At 42.9% G+C, this 20,303-nt stretch overlaps 4 protein-coding genes across 4 annotated transcripts; 2 read left to right on the top strand and 2 right to left on the bottom strand.

The window, feature by feature from the left end:
- The first annotated feature begins 4,390 nt into the window (after nt 1-4,390).
- Nucleotides 4,391-10,413, top strand: LOC102714615 (protein JOKA2). The gene is made up of 7 exons (XM_006647383.3): nt 4,391-4,687; nt 7,018-8,345; nt 8,431-8,545; nt 8,761-8,988; nt 9,104-9,253; nt 9,340-9,936; nt 10,031-10,413. Exons 1-7 carry the CDS (start codon nt 4,616-4,618, stop codon nt 10,133-10,135), a joined length of 2,595 nt encoding a protein of 864 aa, XP_006647446.1. The 5' UTR covers nt 4,391-4,615; the 3' UTR covers nt 10,136-10,413.
- A 1,106-nt stretch (nt 10,414-11,519) lies between these two features.
- On the bottom strand, nt 11,520-14,727 carry LOC102719464 (plant intracellular Ras-group-related LRR protein 2). Its single transcript, XM_006648737.3, has 3 exons — nt 13,922-14,727; nt 12,730-12,896; nt 11,520-12,659 (listed from the first exon to the last, which is right to left on the bottom strand). Exons 1-3 carry the CDS (start codon nt 14,603-14,605, stop codon nt 12,017-12,019), a joined length of 1,494 nt encoding a protein of 497 aa, XP_006648800.2. The 5' UTR covers nt 14,606-14,727; the 3' UTR covers nt 11,520-12,016.
- An 830-nt stretch (nt 14,728-15,557) lies between these two features.
- On the top strand, nt 15,558-16,350 carry LOC102714346 (anaphase-promoting complex subunit 15). Its single transcript, XM_006647382.3, has 2 exons — nt 15,558-15,852; nt 15,963-16,350. Exons 1-2 carry the CDS (start codon nt 15,715-15,717, stop codon nt 16,113-16,115), a joined length of 291 nt encoding a protein of 96 aa, XP_006647445.1. The 5' UTR covers nt 15,558-15,714; the 3' UTR covers nt 16,116-16,350.
- Nucleotides 16,351-17,261: 911 nt separating this feature from the next.
- LOC102714069 (inorganic phosphate transporter 2-1, chloroplastic) lies at nt 17,262-20,292 on the bottom strand. Its single transcript, XM_006647381.2, has 3 exons — nt 19,453-20,292; nt 18,619-18,810; nt 17,262-18,450 (listed from the first exon to the last, which is right to left on the bottom strand). Exons 1-3 carry the CDS (start codon nt 20,149-20,151, stop codon nt 17,632-17,634), a joined length of 1,710 nt encoding a protein of 569 aa, XP_006647444.1. The 5' UTR covers nt 20,152-20,292; the 3' UTR covers nt 17,262-17,631.
- Between the last annotated feature and the right edge of the window lie 11 nt (nt 20,293-20,303).

Below are 20,303 nucleotides of genomic sequence, written 5' to 3'. Positions count from 1 at the left end.
TAGAGTAAGTCTAAACAAATAAGCACATTTTATTGGTTTTTTTAATCATAAGCCACCTTACATGGTTAAACCAAAAGCCAGAATTGAATAGCTTTTTTGTTTATTTAGAGAAGAGGTAGCACGGGCCGGTTCGTTCACCCCTATAATAAGCTAACTTACCCCTCGTTTTCACGCGCACGCTTACCAAACCGTTAAACGGTGTATTTTTTGCAAAAAAAAATTATAGAATAGTTGTTTTAAAAAATCATATTAATCTATTTTATATTTTTTTAATAATTAATAATTAATTAATCATGTATTAATCTATTACAATGTTTTCCGTGTCGGGGTAAGTTAGATGATTCTGTATTGCAATTTGGTGAAGGAACTTTAGGACATCCTTGGAGTAATGCACAATTTGGTGGAGGAACTTTAGGACATCCTTGGGGTAATGCACCTGGTGCAGCAGCTAATCAGGTCGCTTTAGAAGCCTGTGTACAAGCTCGTAACGAAGGGCGCGATCTTGCTTGTGAAGATAGTGAAATTATCCGATCAGCTTGCAAATGGAGTCCTGAACTATCCGCAGCTTGTGAAGTATGGAAGGCGATCAAATTCGAGTTCGAGCCGGTAGATAAACTAGATAACTAGATAAGTAGATAAAATTAGATATAAATAAGGTCTAAATAAAAAAGAAGCGAAATAGAAAGATCAAAAATCAGTTACGAAATGCAGTAATTCTTTTTTTTCTTCTAATTGATTGCAATTAAACTCGGCTCAATCTTTTTTTCAGATTGAGCCGAGTTTAACGTGGCCCCAACCATCTACATCCGAGGGTCATCTTTAGGGTTGTAAAAAGAAAAGACCAAATAGCATATTTATAAATAAAAAATAATTTATGAATAAACTTTTATATACATATTCATAACAATCTAAAAGTCAAAACTAAAAAATTAACTTCCATGAAAAAACATCAAAATCAACTCCAAATTTAATATTACAAATTTAAATTTTGGGTTATAAATATAACCCAATGCCAAAAGAGTGGTGGAAGTTTTTAAGCTTTCAACTTTTATGAGAAATATAAACCGAAAAGTCGGCTTGAAAGTTTAAGATGATAAGTCTAAGCATAAATAAAAAGAACCTAATTTGGTAAATTTTGGATTTTTTTTAAAAAAAATTGAAGCACAAACGCTGATGTTCATTAGCATGCACTGATGCACACTCACCGTTTGCACATGCATATATCGTACTTGATGCAAGCATACAAGAGAAAATATATGTATTAGACATGTGGATTTTTTTTTTCTGACATAGATTATAGATTATCATGGCACGAACCCTGAGCTTCTAAATAATGCGATTTTTTTAGCTTCCTGCGTCAACGTTTCTTCGAAGATATTTTTATGTCAACTTCCTACTTTGTAATATTTGATTGTTTTATTTTTACCGTCAAATAGTTCCCGTCAATTCTCATCATTAATCCATCGTCCATCACAAACTTTAGAATACAGCTGTGGCTGAATAATTGTACTGAAAATGACATAAATGGGCGAGTTATATTGCTATAGTGCGCGTGGCCCTCTTGACTGAAATCATTTCCACTTTATTATCCAGGCAGGTACGTCCGTACGTCCTCGCTTGGTTTCACGAACAATGCTGATTAATCTATTGCCAGCTTCACATTTAAATGTACGATACTTTGATCTTTTACATAAAGTTTGACAATTGTTTTATTTAATTTTTTTAATATATTATATTGTGTTATGGCTTACACCCCTATTGTTCGAATTTTTTGGGAAAATTCAAATGAAATAATTGTAAATGAAAAATAATTTGTAAATAAAACTTTTAATATTAAAATTAAAGACTGGAAAATAGACTAAGATCTTAGTTTTAACAAATTATGACTCTAACATATATGTAAGCCCTATACCCCGCTATATAAAGGGATACAGGGCACCCCACCATGGACATGGTGATACACATTCAATACTTATACAACCGTTAAGAAGGATTAGGGTATTATTTCACCCAAGCGAGAGCTTGAATTTGAATTTGGTTAAATGGTCTTCTTCTTCGTCTTAACTATTGAGTTCCGAGCCCAATAGCCACCTTATAAATTTATTGCCGACATCAATCATCAACAATATGTTTTTTGATTTTTTTTTCAACTCTGGATTTGATTCATCAACCATGCAATTGGTATTTTCTAAGATATTTTGTATACAAGATATTTCGGTCATGATTGAAATCGGACCTAATTACGAAGATTGAAGTGCACGGTCTTAGTTTTCTTTGGAGACCGATCAACCCTGAGTTTTTGCTAAACAGAATTTCAAATAGACCGAAAAATCGGAACAAATTTGTCAATTCGACGGATACCCACCCTTAGTACTATGAATTTTTTAATTTTTGAACCTTTTTAATTTTTAGTTTTAAAAGTAAAGCCTTCCAAAACTTATTTTTGGATCAAAACTTGGTATAAAACGGTTTGGAAACTTTTCGAGCTCTGGACCAGTTTTTGAAACGGAAATTGTCGGTTGGATTTTTTTAAGAAATTATTAGAAATGGAAATGAAACTATTTGTTGGAAATCAGAATTGGTAAAACATTCCATATTTTTTTTCTCGTAATTTCTACGTGCCCATATGACATAGATCCACAATATCAGTCCAAATAGCCTACTTAATCAAGTTAACCTTAACTCCTTAACTAGTAAAGACATATACAAGAACACTTTACTTGGTAATGATTTATATGATGTGCAATTTATTTTGTGATATGATATGTGATTTTTAATAATATATTAGATGTGTAATTTAATTTATAATAACATGTAATCTTTACTTAGTATCGAGACACAAAGTGATTTATGAACTTGTTGCAATACTTATATATAATATGGCATAGTTAGTTGTTAAAGTTTGGATTTTTTGATCAACGGGTTTAGAAAAATATTGAAAGTTCAATTTACAGGTTTATAATACAATAAATTTATGTTATAATATTCACCTCGTTTTTTATTCGACAATATTTTGATGTTTCATTTTTTAAAAAAAGATAGAAATGGAAATAGTAACGTGGTTTTGCTTGTTGTCGAGTCATTTTCGTCCATGCTCGGTAAATAGTTTAGGCTAGTTTAGTTCCAAAAAGTTTTTTAAAAAAATATCACATCAAATTTTTGAATACTTAAATGGAGTATTAAACATAGATGAAAAATTAATTGCACATTTAGAGATCGTGAAACGAATTTTTTGAGTCTAATTAGTTCATGATTATCCATAAGTGCTACATCAACCCATATATATTAACGACGGATCAATTAAGCTCAAAAGATTCGTCTCGCGGTTTCTAGATGAGCTATAAATTTTATTTTTTCATTCATCTTCAAAGACTCATTTTGACATCTGATTAAACGTCCGACGTCCGGTAAAACGTCCGACATGAAAGCGAAAAGTGCCTAAACACGCCCTTAATTTGCCCCCACGGTATCATCCCTCACTGAAACTGGGCCTCGCTTCCGTGCGCTCTCGTCGTCATCCTCGACGCCTTCGACGACGGCGACCCACACAATCCCAGTTCCTTCGCCCAGTCGTCAAACGCGAAGGCCCAACTTACACGCCAAGAAGAAGAAGAAGAGATGGATGGCCGCATTTTTGACAAATCGTTTCTTCGAATTAAGGTGGTGTTTAGATTGAGAAAATTTTTAAGAAAAGTATGACGTTAAATGTTTGACCGGATGTCAGAAGGGGGTTTTAGATACGAATGAAAAAATGAATTTCACGGTTAGCATAGAAACCGCGAGACGAATCTTTTTGAGTCTAATTAATCCGTCATTAGCACATATTGGTTACTGTAGCACTTATGGCTAATCATAGACTAATTAGGCTCAAAAGATTGTCTCAAGATTTCTTATATAACTATGCAATTAGTTTTTTACTCATTTATATTTAATGCTTTATTTAGGTGTCTAAAAATTTAATGTGATGTTTTTAGAAAAAAATTTTGGGAATTAAACAAAGCCTAAACAAGACGGGTACTCACGCTCCCACCGACAAACCTAAACGTCACGCTGGTCCCACCGGGCCCACAGGTCAGAGACACGGAGGCCTGCCCTGGTGGTGCTCCCGTCTTGCGCGCAAAGAAGATGCAGGATTAAAATACGCTAATCCGAGCCCTTATCCAATTCCGCTCACTGGCAGGTCGGCCCCGCACACCATGGGACCCACGAGAGCAGGATGGGGACGGAAACGTTTTTTACATTCTCCCCCCTAGCTTCCCATGTAATTTCGTATACACCACCCCTTCCAAGTGTACACGCGGAGCGGCTCCTGCCACTGACGTGTGGGCCCGGAGCCGCGAGTTTAATGGTTTCAACCGTCCCTTCCTCCCCCAGGCTTCGCATCGAAGGAAACGGTTTGCGCGATAAAACGGAGAACCCATCTCGCATCGAGGACTCGGCCGCATCGCCACTCCTCCGCTCTCTCTTCGCTCCGCCACCGCCACCACCGCCGCCGCGGTCTCTCCTCCCGCCGCTGCGGCTCACGGCTACGCAGCTGCTCCTCCCCTCGCTTCCTTCTCCCGCTCCCTTTTCTGGGGGGAGGCACAACGATCGACGCCGCGTCCTTCGCCCCGCGATGTCCGGCCGGAGCTCGCCGATGTACGAGGGGCTCGCGGCGCGTCCCGACGAGTGGGACGTCGTCCTCAAGGTGAGATAATCGTGGGCTCTCCTCTCTCTTTTTTCCCCCCCAATTTCAGGATTGAGCTGTGTTTTTGTTTTGGTTTTGTCGAGGGGTGTGTGCGTGTGAGGGCGGGTTGGGTGGGGGGTCGCTCCTAGCCTCCTAGCTGGGGTTTGGGCGGCGCGTGAAGATGGAGGTTCAGTGGGCTTGTGTGCCGATCGTTTTTGCGGGGTTTGATTGACGAAAGGTGTGGTGTTGCGTTCTAGGATTCGCGGGGTTTTCTTTGCCTGCCAGAAAATTGGGGGTTGATCTTTAAGCGTGCTCTTTGTTATATCTCAAAGGTCGTCCATGATCTGGTTTTTAAGGACAACCGGATGATTTTGTTGAATGCGGATGGCTGACACGCCACTGCCTGGGCCCTGGGATGTCATTTATATTTGTTTGTTAAATAATTTTCTTTGGTCAAATCAACGAGGTGTTGATTGTTGGTTTTTTCTAAGCCAAACAACATATTTACAAACGAAAAGGATATATTTACAAATAAAACTTTTACTGAGTATATAAGAATTCTAAGCGATCTAAAAATCAAGACCGGAAAATAGGCTTCGGTGAAAAAACCTCAAATTGACTCTAAATTTAAGGTTAAAAAATTCTAAATTTTGGCTTATAAGAATAAGCATAAGCGAAAAAGCAAAAAGATAGGGGCACCATTGTCTCGGTGTTATTTCAGTATCACCTTCTGCCAAAAGGAAATTAACGTAGGAGTTTAGTTTATGATCTGTAGTCCATCTGTTTGTGATTCTATTCATTTACTGGTTTATGATGGTGTTGGGTTTTATTACTACCTCCGTCTCCGTTTCAAAATAATACGTAGTACAACCTTGTAGAAAAAATAATTATTCAGCCATCTTAAAGTACTCTGTATTACTGTATTAGTCTGGTACCATTTCGTACCATTTCTTAGGCGTATGTTTCCGCTTAGCATGTTTCTTGCTGTCTCGAATTACTTATTCACGAACTCCCGTGCTTAGGATGCTTTATTGTGATTTGTTTCCTTTATGGCCTCACTTGTATATATATAGTCATGTGCTTTTACCTAATTCACTTTTTCTTTCTGAATGTTCCAAAACCTCAAAACTTTTATAAGCATATCCATTATCTATAAGTTTAAAGTTGCCTGCTTGTTTAGTAATAGGAATTTAGAGTACTCAGGAATTTATTTGTCTAGCGGGCACATGCTGTTGAGATTAAATATCCCCAGGCCAGTGGAGGTTGGGAGGGAGAGGGCTAATCTGAAATCTCCAGTTCATTTATACACCGGAGAGGCTTATTAATTCACTATCATCTTATACACTGGAGAGTTTAATAATACATTATCTTCTTCCATTTGGAGGCAAACTATTGTCACCAGTTTCAAATCCGTATAAATTTCATATGTACAGTGATAATCTTGCACGTTGTTCAACTGTGAAGTGATTTTTTCGTGAATACAGTCATCAAGTAGTTTTTGCTGTTTTAAATTTTAACCCTTTTGCTAACTGATAGGTATGTTGATTATGATATTACTGATCTTTGAAGTGAAATCTGAATAATGATATTTTGTCCTAGCTGAGATATCAAGATTCATCATCTTCAAATTGTCTGCTTTTCAAATCCATGCTTAAAATAATAAAAAATTCTCTAGGATATTTGGCCTTTTAATACACTATTACCTTCTACAGTTGATCTATGTGCGCTTTATATATGTGTACTGTAATGATATATATGAAACATGGGATGCCCTTGTCACTACATGCTTTGAATAAAATATCCACCCCAAGCTGGTGGTACCTGGAAAAACATTGCCCAAAGGGCTAAACCCATATGTTCAAGTAGGAGCCAATAGTACCATAGAAGTCTCTATGGAATTAACTACCCCCACAATGCGTTATTGGATAGACTAATGCAGAAAGCCATTGAACCTTAGCATGAGGTTGTTTTCAGTGCTTATTTTCTTTACCTGCTATGAAAAATTACTCACTAATGTCTGAAATTAGATAATTATCTTCATCAGTTTTCATATTTTCTGAAACGCAAAAAATATCTGTTTGCAACTTGATTAAGAAAGAGGATGCTAGGTGAACGTCAAAGTATACAAAAAAAGGCAGTTAAAACTAAATATACTATCATTCAAATTGATCCTAGGATCTTCAATTATTCTTTCAACCGATCTCCTATAAATATATATTGGATATGTGTTATTAGGCCTACTTAGTTTCTTGATGGTGAGGATCAAGCATGTCTGTCAACATCTGTGTTTAATGTCATCTGATTCAAATTTTGTTATTAGCAGTTCTCAAATCCCCTCTTCTGTATTTCAGGTGAAATATGGTGAAACTCTCAAGAGGTTCAATGGGTATGTGCAAGGACCACAATTCAGTCTGAACTTATCTGCTCTCCGGTCCAAGATTGCATCTGCTTTTAAGTTTGATCCTAATATCGACTTTATTCTGACTTATACTGATGAGGATGGGGATATTGTCATGCTGGATGATGATGACGACCTGCATGATGCTGCTATTCATCAGAAACTGAATCCTCTCAGGATTAATGTTCAGTTAAACAGCAGCCACACTGCAGCACCTCAGGCCAAACAACAGGATTCAAATAATACACCCCTGAGACCCACCACTATCGAAGACCCACTAACTCAGATTAAATCTGTTATTGAAGAGGTTCTGAAGCCCATATCTTATCCGTTGAGGTCCACTGCACAGGAAGATAGGCTGTCTCAGGTAAAATCAGCTATTGATGAAGCTATAAAGTCTATCCAGGAGCCAGTTCCTGATGCACTTGCGAAGCTGTCCCATGAAGTACTTGAAGCCGCGCCACCACATATCGCTGAGCTAATAAAACCTTTTGTTAAACTGGTCACACCAAGCAACAACCAACCTTCTAATGGGCGTACGGATGGTTCCAGCAGCTCAACTGGTTTGCCCCAAACACAGGCTGATCTCAAAACTAATGAAGAGCCCAAAATTGACACAAGTTTGGTGTCAGGACCCTTGGACAAGCAGAACTCTAAATCATCAGGTGCTCGAGGTCTTAAGACTGTGCCGGTTGAGGCTCCTGCTACGTTGAATGTTAAATCTTCTCAGGGTCGACAGTCATCACTATACCCTTCCATTGAGGAGTTGTTGTTCTCTACCAATTTAACCAACTCAGCTGAGGACAAATCAATCAGCAAGGGAATTAATGATGCACAAAGCAAGGGAAAATCTGTTATGACCTCTGATACACCACCTGCCCCTCCTGCTCCAGTTTTCCGTCCAGCTCCTCCTATTCAATCTCCGAATGGTTGGTCTCAGCTACCAGCACGTGGATCAACATTTCACCCATCTATTTGGCAGTCTGAAGCTGATTCAAAAGCCAACAGTGATTCCAGATGGCGTCTTCCATTGTACAGAGCTGGCACATTCCGGCCCCATACTCCCTTGAGCCATGTACCACCACAGGTGCCCCCCGCACCCATGAGCTATGGACATTCTCCACATTTTCCTTACCCTGGCCGCCTCTTGTCTTCTAACCATCTGCACGGAGACCTTGCTAATAAGACTGAGAGCTCACCAGTATGCACATTCCATAGATGGATTCAGTGTGATGGTTGTGGAGTGCAGCCAATTCCTGGGCCACGATACAAGTCTAAAACGTAAGATTTTAGTTGAGCTATAGCTGCTATCTAGTTTTATTTTATTTTTTATATCTCAGTATCTGACATCTCTCTTTGCCAACAGAAAAGAAGATTATGATTTGTGTGGTGCCTGCTTTCATCGGATGGGTAATGAAGTCGAGTACACCAGGATTGACAAGCCACTCCTACCCCAGAGATTAGTGGGAGACTCTACATTGGTGAGTACCCAATTTGTACATGTGTGCTCTGACAAAATCTGTTCTAGCTCTAGGCATGAGTGCACAGGCGTACTTGGTTCTAGCTTGCATGTCCATATTTGTTGATGCATTTATTTGGCAAACCCATTTGTCCTGGGTAAACTCTGGTTTGTGTACATAGGTTAAGCATAAAAAATAATAATATGTTAATGATTAATTTGTTCTATAATTTTCAGTGCCGCAAGATCCATTCACGGGCTGCCATGAAGTCAAAGCGTGAGAAACTTGAAAGTCGCTTCATTTTGGATGTAACTGTGCTGGATGGAACTCTGATGGCACCTTCAACTCCATTTACTAAAATTTGGCGCATGCATAACAATGGGTCTATCACGTGGCCCCTGGGCACACAGCTTATCTGGGTTGGTGGAGATCAGTTTGCACTGCAGACCTCTGTTCCATTAGAGGTAGCTACTATGGCATACTACGACCTCTTTTCAGTTTACTGTTTTAATTGTAGTTTAGGCTGCGTAATGTTTAAAACATGTAAAATCCTTAAGTTTGAGTTGGTATGCTGTGCAGATTCCAGTGAATGGGTTCCCTGTTGATCAGGAGATTGATGTCGCTGTTGATTTCGTGGCACCTGGGAGGCCTGGGAGGTATATATCTTACTGGAGACTAGCATCACCTTCTGGCCAGAAATTTGGTCAGCGTGTTTGGGTTCACATCCAGGTTATTACTCTACAATTGCCTTTTCTAACAAGATGTATTATCTTGATCCTTATGTCTTAACATCAGAATTCTGGTTGCATCTGCAGGTGGAGGATCCTTCTTTTGTCAGTAACAATAGGACTGCCGCTATAAACTTGAATCTACCCCCAGAAAGCAACAACACGAACACAAATTTGATTGATGTCAACATTGAGCCTGTGGATCAAGTCTTCGGCCAACATGTCAACAGCAGAACCAAGGAATTACTTGAACAGTTGATACACCGTGAAATTGATGAGCCCGAGAATCCTGAGCCTGCTCCATTGCCTGTGCCCCTTGTTTCTTCCACAGCTTCTCTTCACCCCATCATTGATGTTGATGTTCCCTCCAGTTCAACTCCGGCTGCTTTTGTGCCTGACGCTGTTGTGCCTCCGCCTGAACCTGCTGTGTCTCCTGTGCCTCCAACTGTTAATGTGCCTCCTGGTAATGCACCTGCGTCTGCTGGTGCATCAACATCTGATCATTATGGCATCAACAACCTCACAGAAGAGAAGCTGCTGAAGGAACTTGAGGAGATGGGTTTTAGGCAAGTCGATCTGAACAAGGAGATACTCAGGCAGAACAAGTACAACCTGGAGCAGTCTGTCGATGATCTGTGTGGCGTCAGCGAATGGGATCCCCTCCTCGCAGAGTTGCAGGAGATGGTAAGATACATGTCCCATTCTGAACAGCGCTCATGCACACGATTATGTTGGCATTTGGCAAGGTTGTAAACCTAGCTGTTGTTTCACCTTTCAGGGCTTTGATGACTCGGAGATAAACAAGGAGGTGCTCGCAAAGAATGGAGGAAGCATCAAGCGAGCTGTGATGGACCTCATCGCTAGGGAGAAGAAGGACCAGTGAAGATCGCGTGCTCTTGAGCACATCCTTATCTAGAACTTTTATTATATGTCTGCGTAAATAATGAGACGAGGTGTACTGTCTCAGCTTGCTTGCTTATGAACTGCAGACCTGGTGTTGTGCGATTTGGTATATTTGTCGCCGATGTGCTATGTGCGCGTGCGCGCCTGCGATAAAGCGGTTACCTTGTCAGGTAAACTGCGTTACTATGGGCTTAGCAGCTCGATGCCCCTATATACGGCTATGACTGGAACCTGATAGTTTAATATAATGTTTGCGTATATCAATCGCACTTATAAATTTAAATTTAAATTTTTAATATTAAATTTGAAGTTGATTTTAGAGTCTTTTTTTACCGAAGTTTATTTTCAACCTTGGTTCTGAGATTGCTAAAATACATATATATATATATATATATATATATATATATATATACAAGTTTTATTTATTATTATTTTTACAAATATGTTGTTAATCATCCCCTAGGTGTTTCGTATGCTCTCATTCATATACTGTTCTGTCGTTTCCTGCTTTTTTTCCCCCCAGTGATGGGTTCGTATGTCCTGTGGTGTTTTTCTAGTATTTGTTACTCTGCTGCTGCTGTCGTAGTGAAAATTTTGCTCCGACCTGAGAACGTCGATCTGTGCTCTGCTTACGTTTAGGGGAGAGCCCTAACATGAGAAAGCGGCGTTCTTCGAGGGTGTCGTTTCATTTTCAGTGTTGCAAGAGTAGGGATGGCAATGGGTAAATATCCATCGGGTATTGCTATCTCATACCTATACCCACTAGTAAAATTTCGTACCATTAAAATACCCATATCCGTCACGGATAAAAAAATTTCTCCATATCCATACCAGTTTGGGTAAACCTTGCCCGTCGGGTTATCCATATACCCGTAAAAGTTCAAAACAATCTAAATATCACAGTTTCCATATAGTATATGCATAGATGCTAGATACTGAGGACATCATATATTCATATAGTGTGGTGGAAAGGTATGGATGGTTTAAATACATGTGGTTTTGGTTAATTAGGTTAGCCTAATATGATATTAGGCCATGGCATGCATTTAAACTTGTGAGTATTTATTACTCATGGATAAACGGGTATGGGGATCATAAGAACGTTTCCATACCCGCTTACCCATCGAGTGAAAGTATTTGTCCAATTACTTACCCACGGATGATATATTTAGCTTATACCTATACCCTAATAGAATAAATAACCATCGGGTCTCGAGTAGCGGGTCCCCGTCGCAATCTCTACGTAAGAGCGATAGCCGCGGTGGTGCAGGTGATACTGTATGCAAGTGCCACTGGTAGTGTCTGATCATCTCATCTATACTATGGAGGTACATCATTAAAAATTAAGTATGTATGGCCTTACAAAGATAATTCATTATTTAAACTCACAAAATGCATTGCAACTCATAATGTTCCACCTATATTTCATCAAATATTTATGGCCTTCCAAACTGGAATTCGTAATGTCTCGTCTATGGAATACTACCTGATTAAAAAAAAATAATGTATGGCCTTCCAATTTCCATAGATGGTTCACTATTTAGCAAACTCCCAACATGGTTAAGCAACCCAACAAAAATTAAAATGTTTAAGAAAACAACAACAAACCGGTGAGGAATCAAATCAGCAAGGTAAATAAAGAAACACACAGGAACTGCGGTCCAGTATCCTGGGTTTAAACTTTAAAAGTTTTAAACAGCAATGGATGGATGATCAGGAAGGAACCACCATCGAGAGCAAGGCAAAGAGTAGATGAACAATTGATGAACGGCGCAGCAGCGAAGCGGATCGGTCCGTAGTTCTCTGTACACCACGCGGACGAAAGCACCGAAGGAGGCAATGGCGATGGCGGCTGCAGCGCTCACAGATTCTGCTGGAGGTAGGCGTCCTCCTCCGCCGCGGCCTTGTCCTGCTGCCCGGCGGCGCCGGACACCCAGCTGCCCAGCGACGACACGCTGCGCACCAGCCACTCCTTGGGCGTCGACACCCTGGGGCTCTCGGCGGCGGCGGCGCCCCGGCGCTCCTCCTCGGCGCGGGCGTCGCGCCACCTCCTGGCCATGTACGCCTTGACGGCGCCGACGCCGCCGGCCACCACCTCCTTGGGCGGCACGGCGAGCGGGTTCTCGTCGAGGCGGAGCCGCTCCAGGCGCTCCAGGCGGCCGAAGCAGTCCGGCAGCGCGTGGATCTGGTTGTTGCTGAGGTCCAGCTCGCGCAGGCCGAGCAGGTCGCCGATCGAGGGCGGCAGGTCGCGCATGTCGCTGAAGTTGCCGCTCAGGTTGAGCGACTCTAGCGCCGCCAGCCTCCCGATGCCGGCGGGGAGCCCCCGCAGCTGGTTGAAGTGCGCGTCCAGGAGGCGCAGCGACCGCATCTCGCACACCGACGACGGCAGCGACCGCAGCTTGTTCAGGTGCACCCACAGCTTCTGCAGGCTCGCCAGCTCCTGCCCGATCCCCGTCGGGAGGTACGCCAGCACGTTGTAGCTCACGTCCAGCTCCACCAGCGACCTGGATGTACCACCATCGTGATCGATCACCATTGGCAAGAAGATCGTTGCTTGGATGGTCAGTTACCTACCTGCATTTTGCGATGCTGTCGGGGAGAGACCTCAGCTTGTTGCCGGAGACGTCGAGGATCTTGAGGTTGGAGAGGAGGCCGATGGAGTCCGGGAGGAAAACCAAGGTGTTCGAAGCGAGGCGGAGCTCCTCCAGATGCTCGAGCCCGCCTATGGCATCCGGAACAGCCTGCAAATCCGACGAAAACAACTGGAACTAAAACTGGGGAATGAATGCACACGGAGGGTTTTTGGCCAACATGCATGCCCATGTTCATCCATGTTGATTAACATTGTAAAAGAACCGCAGAATTGCTTGCTGTGTATAGGATCAAGGAAGAAAGAGGACTGACAGATCACACGAGCTAGCTGCGCTGTTGCAGGTTTGCAGCTCTAGAGAAAACTGAATGGGCAAAAATGCTTTCCGGCCGGCAATAACTTAATCGTTGCAGGAGACCAAAAACAGACGATGAAAAAACTTCACAATGTTCCCTAGCTTTCTGTGGTTGTAAACCAGCAATACCTTTTTTCTAAAAAGAAATATACCACACCACTTCTTTTAAGCTATCTCTCAAGTTTATTTCTCAGAACATTTAATTATCCTTATAATCAAGAAGATAAATCCATAGTAATAGCCCGCTCAATAATCTAAATCAAACCAGGCCTTAATTTCTATGGAAATGAAACTATTTCATTTGCAATTCTAGGGATGAGAGAGACTGTTTTTTGCACCAAATTTGATTTCTATATGCTCACAATTCATACATGTCTCATGATCATGTATAAAACTAAACATGCACAAACAATTCTCGTAACCTAAGAGAATTGATCGCAATGACTCAATTTTAACCAGCATTGCGTTCTTACACCGTCCAAAATTAACATACTGTGTGATAAAACGTTTCTAGATCAAAACTGTTACACAAACGTAACAAGTCTCTGTGTCACCCGAATTCCCCAATCGGAGGATCCGTTCCACTTTCTAATTTCGGCATTTAAAATACAAAAGCTAAACGTCGTGACTGATAAATATTGTTTGACTTTTTAGATTTATCTAAATTCACCTATTTACAAATATATATGTTTTGTATATGTGTTCAGATTTTTTCGTATATAAATAAGTCTAGTTAAGATAAAAAATCTTATAACATGGAGTGAATAAAATAATACAGAGTTGTATCATAATATGCAATGGCGAGAACGAGAAGGCCTGACCTTGAGCTGATTGCGCGAAACGTCGAGGACGAGGAGGCCGCGGATCCGGCCGAAGGGCTCGGGCAGGTGGCGCAGCTGGCGGTCGGCGAGGACCACCCGCTCCACCACCTTCCCCTCCTCCGCCTCCCTGAGCACCCGCACCACCTCCTCGTCCACCACGCCGGTGTCCTCCTCCCCGCCCCCGCGGCCCGCGTCCACCATGTCCCTCCCTTTCATCGCCAGCCGGTACACGCTCTCCAGCCTCTCCTCCGCCTCCCGCAGCAGGCCGCCGTACGACTCGTGCGCCTCGTCCAGCCGCACCACCTCCCTGCTCTTCTCCACCTTCTCATCCTCCTCTTCGGCGGAGGCGGCGTGGGGTTGTTTGCCGTCGTGGGCGCGGAGGAAGGCGTGGGCGGAGTCGACGAGCTCGTGGTCGGGGCGGCGCCCGAGGAGGCGGAGGGCGTCGCGCGCGTAGGAGACGTCGGCGACGGCGCGCGACATGGCGGAGAGGACGGACGGGTGGCGGAGGCCCGGCATGCGGCTGACGAGGTCGAACTCCGCGGCGCCCGACGGCGCGCGCGGGGTCGACGGCTGCTCGATGTCCCGGGCGCGCGGGGTGGACAGCGTCGGGGACGCCGGCAGGAGCGACGGGAGGCGGGACAGCACGTAGGCGAGGATCGGGTGCGACTGCGGCGTCGGGTCCATGGCGGCGACCGGCGACCGGCGGCGTGCGGCTGGGCTCGGGTGGGTGGCTACGTAACGTGCGTTGGCGCGCGGCGCGGATCCCGGTGGCCAAAGGAAGGGGAGACGGGAGAACGGCCGAGCGGTTTTTATAGGTGGAATCGTCGTGTTCAGACAGGTGTTTTTTATCCATTTTCTCTCGAGGTGTAAAAATAGGATGCCGCACAGTTTAATCGCGCCTCGTACGCATATACACCAACACACACGTGCACGTATTGCTATACACATTTGGTGGGGAAAGTATTCTATAGCAGATATCCCCTCGTGTATTGTATATTATCTAAATAGTCATAAAAAAATTTTAAAAAAATTATGAAGATAGATTAATATAAGATATATCACTACACAAACATACAAGTTCAAATATGACTTCTACAGTACATAACAAAAATAACAACAAGTTAAACTTCAAATAGTATACGTATACTCACGGTCATATTTGTTATTTTGGCTATGGAGTGTAGGAGTTATATTTGAACTTGTATGTTTGTGTAGTGATATATCTTGTATTAATATATCTTTATATTTTTTTCTAATTTTTTTATGATTATTTGGATAGCATGTAATAGATAAGTGGACATTTCCCCGAGGGTTTAAAATCCGCTCCGGACCGTTCGTTGTGACCGAGTGACCGTTTGCTACGTCACCTTTCCGCCCTCCTAGAGGGCGGCAGGAGGTTAGTTTTGTAATTTTTTGAAATACAAAATTAAATTGGTAAATTATTTAATTAATAAAATTAAAAATTCCAAAAATTCCTAAGCTCCGTCTCCCCTCTCTCCCTCTCGATCGTGATAGTTCATGGGCCTGCCCATGAACACGTTTGACAGCAGCGCTGGCCTCGTTGTGGGCCGGGCTAATCGATCGCGTGGCCCACGACGGCCCGCGCGGAGGGGGTGGATAGGAAAATGGAAGAGCCCCACGCCGCCGTGGCCCCGCCGCGACGGCGGAGCGCGTTTTGCAGTTCGAAAACCGCGGCGAGCGGAGGCGGAGCGCTCGATTCGACGAGGGCACCCCTCCTCTCAGCCCGTCCTCATTCCCCCCGATCCCCAACCCGGCGGCGGAGGAGGGCGGAGATGCTGCAGTTCCCGGCGCTGATGCGGCAGTGGCCGTCGCCGCCGCTAATCCCCGCGTCGACGCTGCTCCCCGTGCCCGCCACCACACAGGAGGACGAGCTCCTCCTCGCCATGGCCGAGTCCGACCTCGAGGACAAGGTACTTGCTACCACACCACTCTTCTCCTCCACGCTACGCCCCCCACCCCCACCTCCACCCCACCGTACCGCTGCTAACACCTGCCTTGTTTGGGCCCCGACCCGTTCCAGCTGAACGAGATCCGGAAGACCAATAGTAACCTGGTGATCATAGGCAAGCCCACCGGCGACGTCAAGGAGGAGTACGACGCCGAGGCAGAGGACGACGACGCCGACAATGTGGAGGAGTCCGACGGAGACGACTTCGACCAGGAAACCGGCTGAGCCGGCCCCGATATCTCCCATCGGGTCGCCATTTCTTCTCTGCCTGCCTCATATGTATGCTTGTTGCAGCTTGCTATCCCCAATCTGATCTATCTCGACGTGTTCAGTTTACCTTGTACTGTTCCTTTTAAATACTCTGAATGCTTCCGTAATTGCTGCTTAGATGACATGTATCGGATTAGCTTGTTGGTGCATTTGCATATCTCAATCTAAATGAATAATGCTGTTCTGAGTCTGTGTAGCTTCTGAAAGTTTACTCTCTTGTCTGCACTTCTTTTCCTCGAAAGAGGGAGGAAGATATGTGTAGAGGTGGCATAACAATTGTTGAATCAATAGCATATTATTAGGGACTCATTTATCTCGAGTAATTCGTGGATGGTTAGTCAATACCTCATATTTTTCAAACTATAGGGCGTATTTTATTTTGTTAGGACAAAAGTTTTAACCGAAGATTACTTTATTAGGATATACTCCCTCCATTCTAAAATAACTTCATTTTTCACTCATCATATACCTACCAATACAAAAGCTAAAAGACTAAAATACCCTCCAATACAATGATTAATAAAAAATGAACATATTTTGGGATGAAGTAGAATGGCTAAAAATATTCTTATTTTGGGATAGAGGTAGTATTTTTTATGACATAATTGATATGGTTGAATTCATATTTGAAAGTATTTTTTTTATTATTATACTTTTGTGTCATACAAGTGATATATTAATAAACTAATCTTTGGTCAAACTCTTGTCTTAACAAAATAAAATACCCTATATTTTGGAAAGGAGGAATACAGTATTGTGCACTACATTTCTGTCCTGTTAAAAGGAAAAAAATATTATGATATGTGAATGTCTGTCCTGGTCATGCATAAACCTGTTACCTTTAGTCTCTATTAGCTTATGCATGCGTTTTTTCCCCTGAAGACCTATGCCTCTATTTACGATGATCAATATTCGTTTCTAATTAAACAACAAAACACAAAGCTCCTTGTTTCTCACGAAACACATGCATAATCATGTTTTATTTATTTGTTAGTGGTGATCGGTGAACTTGCCCTCTTATCTTGTGATCCTTTCTCTTTTGTCCATACCACAAAACCATTATTATTTCTCAGTGGCTATGAAAGAACCATGCCGTTAATGTAACATAACTGCAAGGATAGAAGAACCATTGGTGTCTATTATGTATAATTGTATCTCTACAAGAAATTATTATAGTCTACCTTGTGATATAAAACAAAAGATACAAGGCAGTACATTAGAGATAAACGGATGGACAAGCTGGAGTCTGTAACATTATAACTTGCTGTAATAGCATTTTACCTAATTGTGTGTTCTGTTGCCAAAGAAATGATTATTTACCCTGGCAATCTTGAAAAAAATTCTTGTTGAGACTTTTGGAGTCAGCTTATCTCTTCACCATTGCTGAACCTTTTCCAATGATCCAATCAAAATTGTATGAAGTGCAATGGGTTGTACACCTCTCAAAACAGTAATTACATTTCACAATCACTCACATAAAGTATGCCAGAATCTTTGTTAAGAGCAATGTGTAGAAGATAGATAATATGGCACCAACTGGAATTGTGACCACCCAGGAGGCCACAATTTCACGCACTGTTTCTGCTCTGACCCGATTGAGCCCTCTTGCAAATCCCACTCCCATCACTGCACCAACAAGTGTATGTGTTGCAGATATTGGCAGTCCAAGCTTTGATGCAAACAATACAACAGAAGCTGCTGCAAACTCTGCTGCAAAACCTCTAGTTGGTGTTAGTTCGGTGATTTTCTTGCCAATCGTTGCTATGACCCTATAACCCCACATTGTAAGGCCTGCAACAATTCCAAAGCCTCCCCAAGCAAGAACTTCAGTAGGTATGACTATCTCAGCACTGCTTGCTACACCTTGAAGAATAGACAAAGCTGCAGCCAGGGGGCCTATGGCATTGGAGACATCATTGCCTCCATGAGCAAATGACATGAAGCATGCTGACAAGACCTGCATGTATCCAAATACACCATATACAATCTGCAATTGGGCTCCGGTTGGCCCAGCAATGTCTGAAAGAAATCCAACTTGCTGAGCATTCATCTTGTCAGCAGATGCTATCTTTTCTGCTTCTGAGGACAGTAGGTCACCAAGCTGTTTTTTTATCACTCTGTTAACAATTATGGCTCCTATTGCACCACAGGCTAATGCTTGCAGGATAGCGATCGAAAAGGTTTTGCTGAGAGGAAAAGCAGCAAACGATATTGCAGTAACCCCAGTAAAAACTGCAATTGGTGCAGCCGCAGCCGCAGCCTGACCTGGATTTGGTGCGCTGTATACAAACTGAAATGAAATATGGTAAGTAGAAAATTAAGTTTATTCTCTTGTCTTGCACAGTCTTATGTCTTCTATTTATGATACTGTGACTCCTAACTAAGTAACTATTGGATTGAATAGTCTTATGTGTTCTCCCATCTAGTATGCTGTAAGTAAAGTTAGTGTAGTGCTTACCCTGCGTATGCACTTGTAGACAATAAACGAGACTGCAGCACCCATCAAAGGTGAAATGACCCAGGATGAAGATACTCTTGCCAAGGAGCTCCAGAACACTGCATTTACACCTCCAAATACTATACCAAAACCAACCATGGCCCCAACAATACAATGTGTAGTTGAAACAGGCCAGCCATAGGAGGAAGCAACCTAGAAATAGCAAGTGTTAATTCTGGTTGACTCTGATAAATGTTAACATGCCATGCTCTGATAAAATTGCACAAAGGATCATACTATGGGAACTTTGGCTAATGCTTAAATTTGATGGGCATGCTGTATACATTCAAATTTTCCTGCAGTTTAAAATATTAACTTCAGTGCTTAAGATGAGGAAACATTCAGTCCCACCAAAATTGTCTTCACCACCTTTCCATTTTCAGTTTTTACTAACTACCATGAAAGATTAGTTATTTACTGTACTGGTGTTTATTCCTCAAAAGAAATTTGTTGTGCATTCAACTCTGCTTAGTCAGAAAGTTCTCATACAGTAGGTTTCATTGAATCAAATAAAGCCGTCACTATGCACCTGCTATAATTTATTATTTTCGGGGCTTAACCTTGGCATCTTCAGTGCAGAGGTCTACTGATTGGGCCTTGTTAGGTAGAATACTATTCTTGCATCATGAATATGTCAAGGATGGATAGTCTTAAATCTTCTGTTTTGTAGACTGAAACTTTCAGAAGTCTCAGTTATTCTGTTCTGCTAATGGCACTACATGATTGCATCATCTGATCGGCATGATTTCAGCAGAGCTCAAAAGGGTGATAAAGCGCTCAGTGATGAAATATTACCTGCAACCATGTTCCAGCAGCAGCGAGGGAGGACAACAATCCAGCAAAGAGGAGGGAGTCCTTTCCTTGGAAGACAGATGCAACTAGGATTCCCTTCTGCATGGTGCTAGTGACATGGGTACCCATAAGGAATGCACCAGAAAACTCTAGCACGCCCGCAGTCAGAACTGCCTGCCTGAGTGTCAAAGCACCAGATCCTACTGATGTCCCCATGGCATTCGCCACATCATTTGCCCCAATATTCCATGCCATATAGAACCCTGACAGCAGTGTCAGATATGCCAGTGCCTTCATTTTGGGCGTCCCATGGAAGACCAGTGACTGCATCCCCAGTGGCACAGTGAGCGCTGCAAATGCAATCACCACTGAGATTGACATTGCCATCCGGGTCGATATATGGAACGCCTTGGCCATCTCGGACAGTTCTGATTCCCCGTTCTGCTCCTCCTCAGCTTCTGCTTTCCCGCTGGAGCCATTATCAGCACTGGCAAAGGATGATATTGTGGCTCGGGGAAGGACCAGGTGTGAGTTCAGTGTCTTAGCAGGCGACACTATGGCCGAAGGGTAGTATCTCAGGCCATGAATGCGAGGTGGCAGCTGAGCAACAGGGTGACGGAGCAGGAGAGCGGCAGCCGCAGCTCGCCCTCCTGCTCCAGCATGTGCTCGGGCAATGGAGAAGAAAGGGGAAGATTGAGACATGGAGTGGCAGAAGCAAGTACAGGGGTGAGCAGGGAAGCACCAAGAACAAAGAGATGAGAGATGGGATTAAGGGGGAGGAGAGGAGGAAGGTGAATGGAAAGCGGTGGCCATAGGAGTTTGTGGAAAGAAGCGAGCATTGTTCTGTGGATGGA

The sequence above is a fragment of the Oryza brachyantha genome, chromosome 2 (genome assembly GCF_000231095.2).
Source record: "Oryza brachyantha chromosome 2, ObraRS2, whole genome shotgun sequence".
In the NCBI taxonomy this organism is placed as follows: domain Eukaryota; kingdom Viridiplantae; phylum Streptophyta; class Magnoliopsida; order Poales; family Poaceae; genus Oryza; species Oryza brachyantha.
This window is presented reverse-complemented; position numbering and strand designations above follow the sequence as displayed.

What these genes read in the sequence shown, in the direction of transcription:
- LOC102719464 (XM_006648737.3), bottom strand. Translation starts at nt 14,605, where the DNA reads ATGGACCCGACGCCGCAGTCGCACCCGATCCTCGCCTACGTGCTGTCC. An exon ending in TTTCGCGCAATCAGCTCAAG is followed by an intron (nt 12,897 to 13,921) that starts GTCAGGCCTTCT and finishes TCGGATTTGCAG; the next exon opens with GCTGTTCCGGATGCCATAGG. An exon ending in GACAGCATCGCAAAATGCAG is followed by an intron (nt 12,660 to 12,729) that starts GTAGGTAACTGA and finishes TGGTACATCCAG; the next exon opens with GTCGCTGGTGGAGCTGGACG.
- LOC102714346 (XM_006647382.3), top strand. Translation starts at nt 15,715, where the DNA reads ATGCTGCAGTTCCCGGCGCTGATGCGGCAGTGGCCGTCGCCGCCGCTA. An exon ending in AGTCCGACCTCGAGGACAAG is followed by an intron (nt 15,853 to 15,962) that starts GTACTTGCTACC and finishes GACCCGTTCCAG; the next exon opens with CTGAACGAGATCCGGAAGAC.
- LOC102714069 (XM_006647381.2), bottom strand. Translation starts at nt 20,151, where the DNA reads ATGTCTCAATCTTCCCCTTTCTTCTCCATTGCCCGAGCACATGCTGGA. An exon ending in CTGCTGGAACATGGTTGCAG is followed by an intron (nt 18,811 to 19,452) that starts GTAATATTTCAT and finishes TGCTATTTCTAG; the next exon opens with GTTGCTTCCTCCTATGGCTG. An exon ending in TCTACAAGTGCATACGCAGG is followed by an intron (nt 18,451 to 18,618) that starts GTAAGCACTACA and finishes ATTTCATTTCAG; the next exon opens with TTTGTATACAGCGCACCAAA.
- LOC102714615 (XM_006647383.3), top strand. Translation starts at nt 4,616, where the DNA reads ATGTCCGGCCGGAGCTCGCCGATGTACGAGGGGCTCGCGGCGCGTCCC. An exon ending in CCACGATACAAGTCTAAAAC is followed by an intron (nt 8,346 to 8,430) that starts GTAAGATTTTAG and finishes CTTTGCCAACAG; the next exon opens with AAAAGAAGATTATGATTTGT. An exon ending in TCGCAGAGTTGCAGGAGATG is followed by an intron (nt 9,937 to 10,030) that starts GTAAGATACATG and finishes TTCACCTTTCAG; the next exon opens with GGCTTTGATGACTCGGAGAT.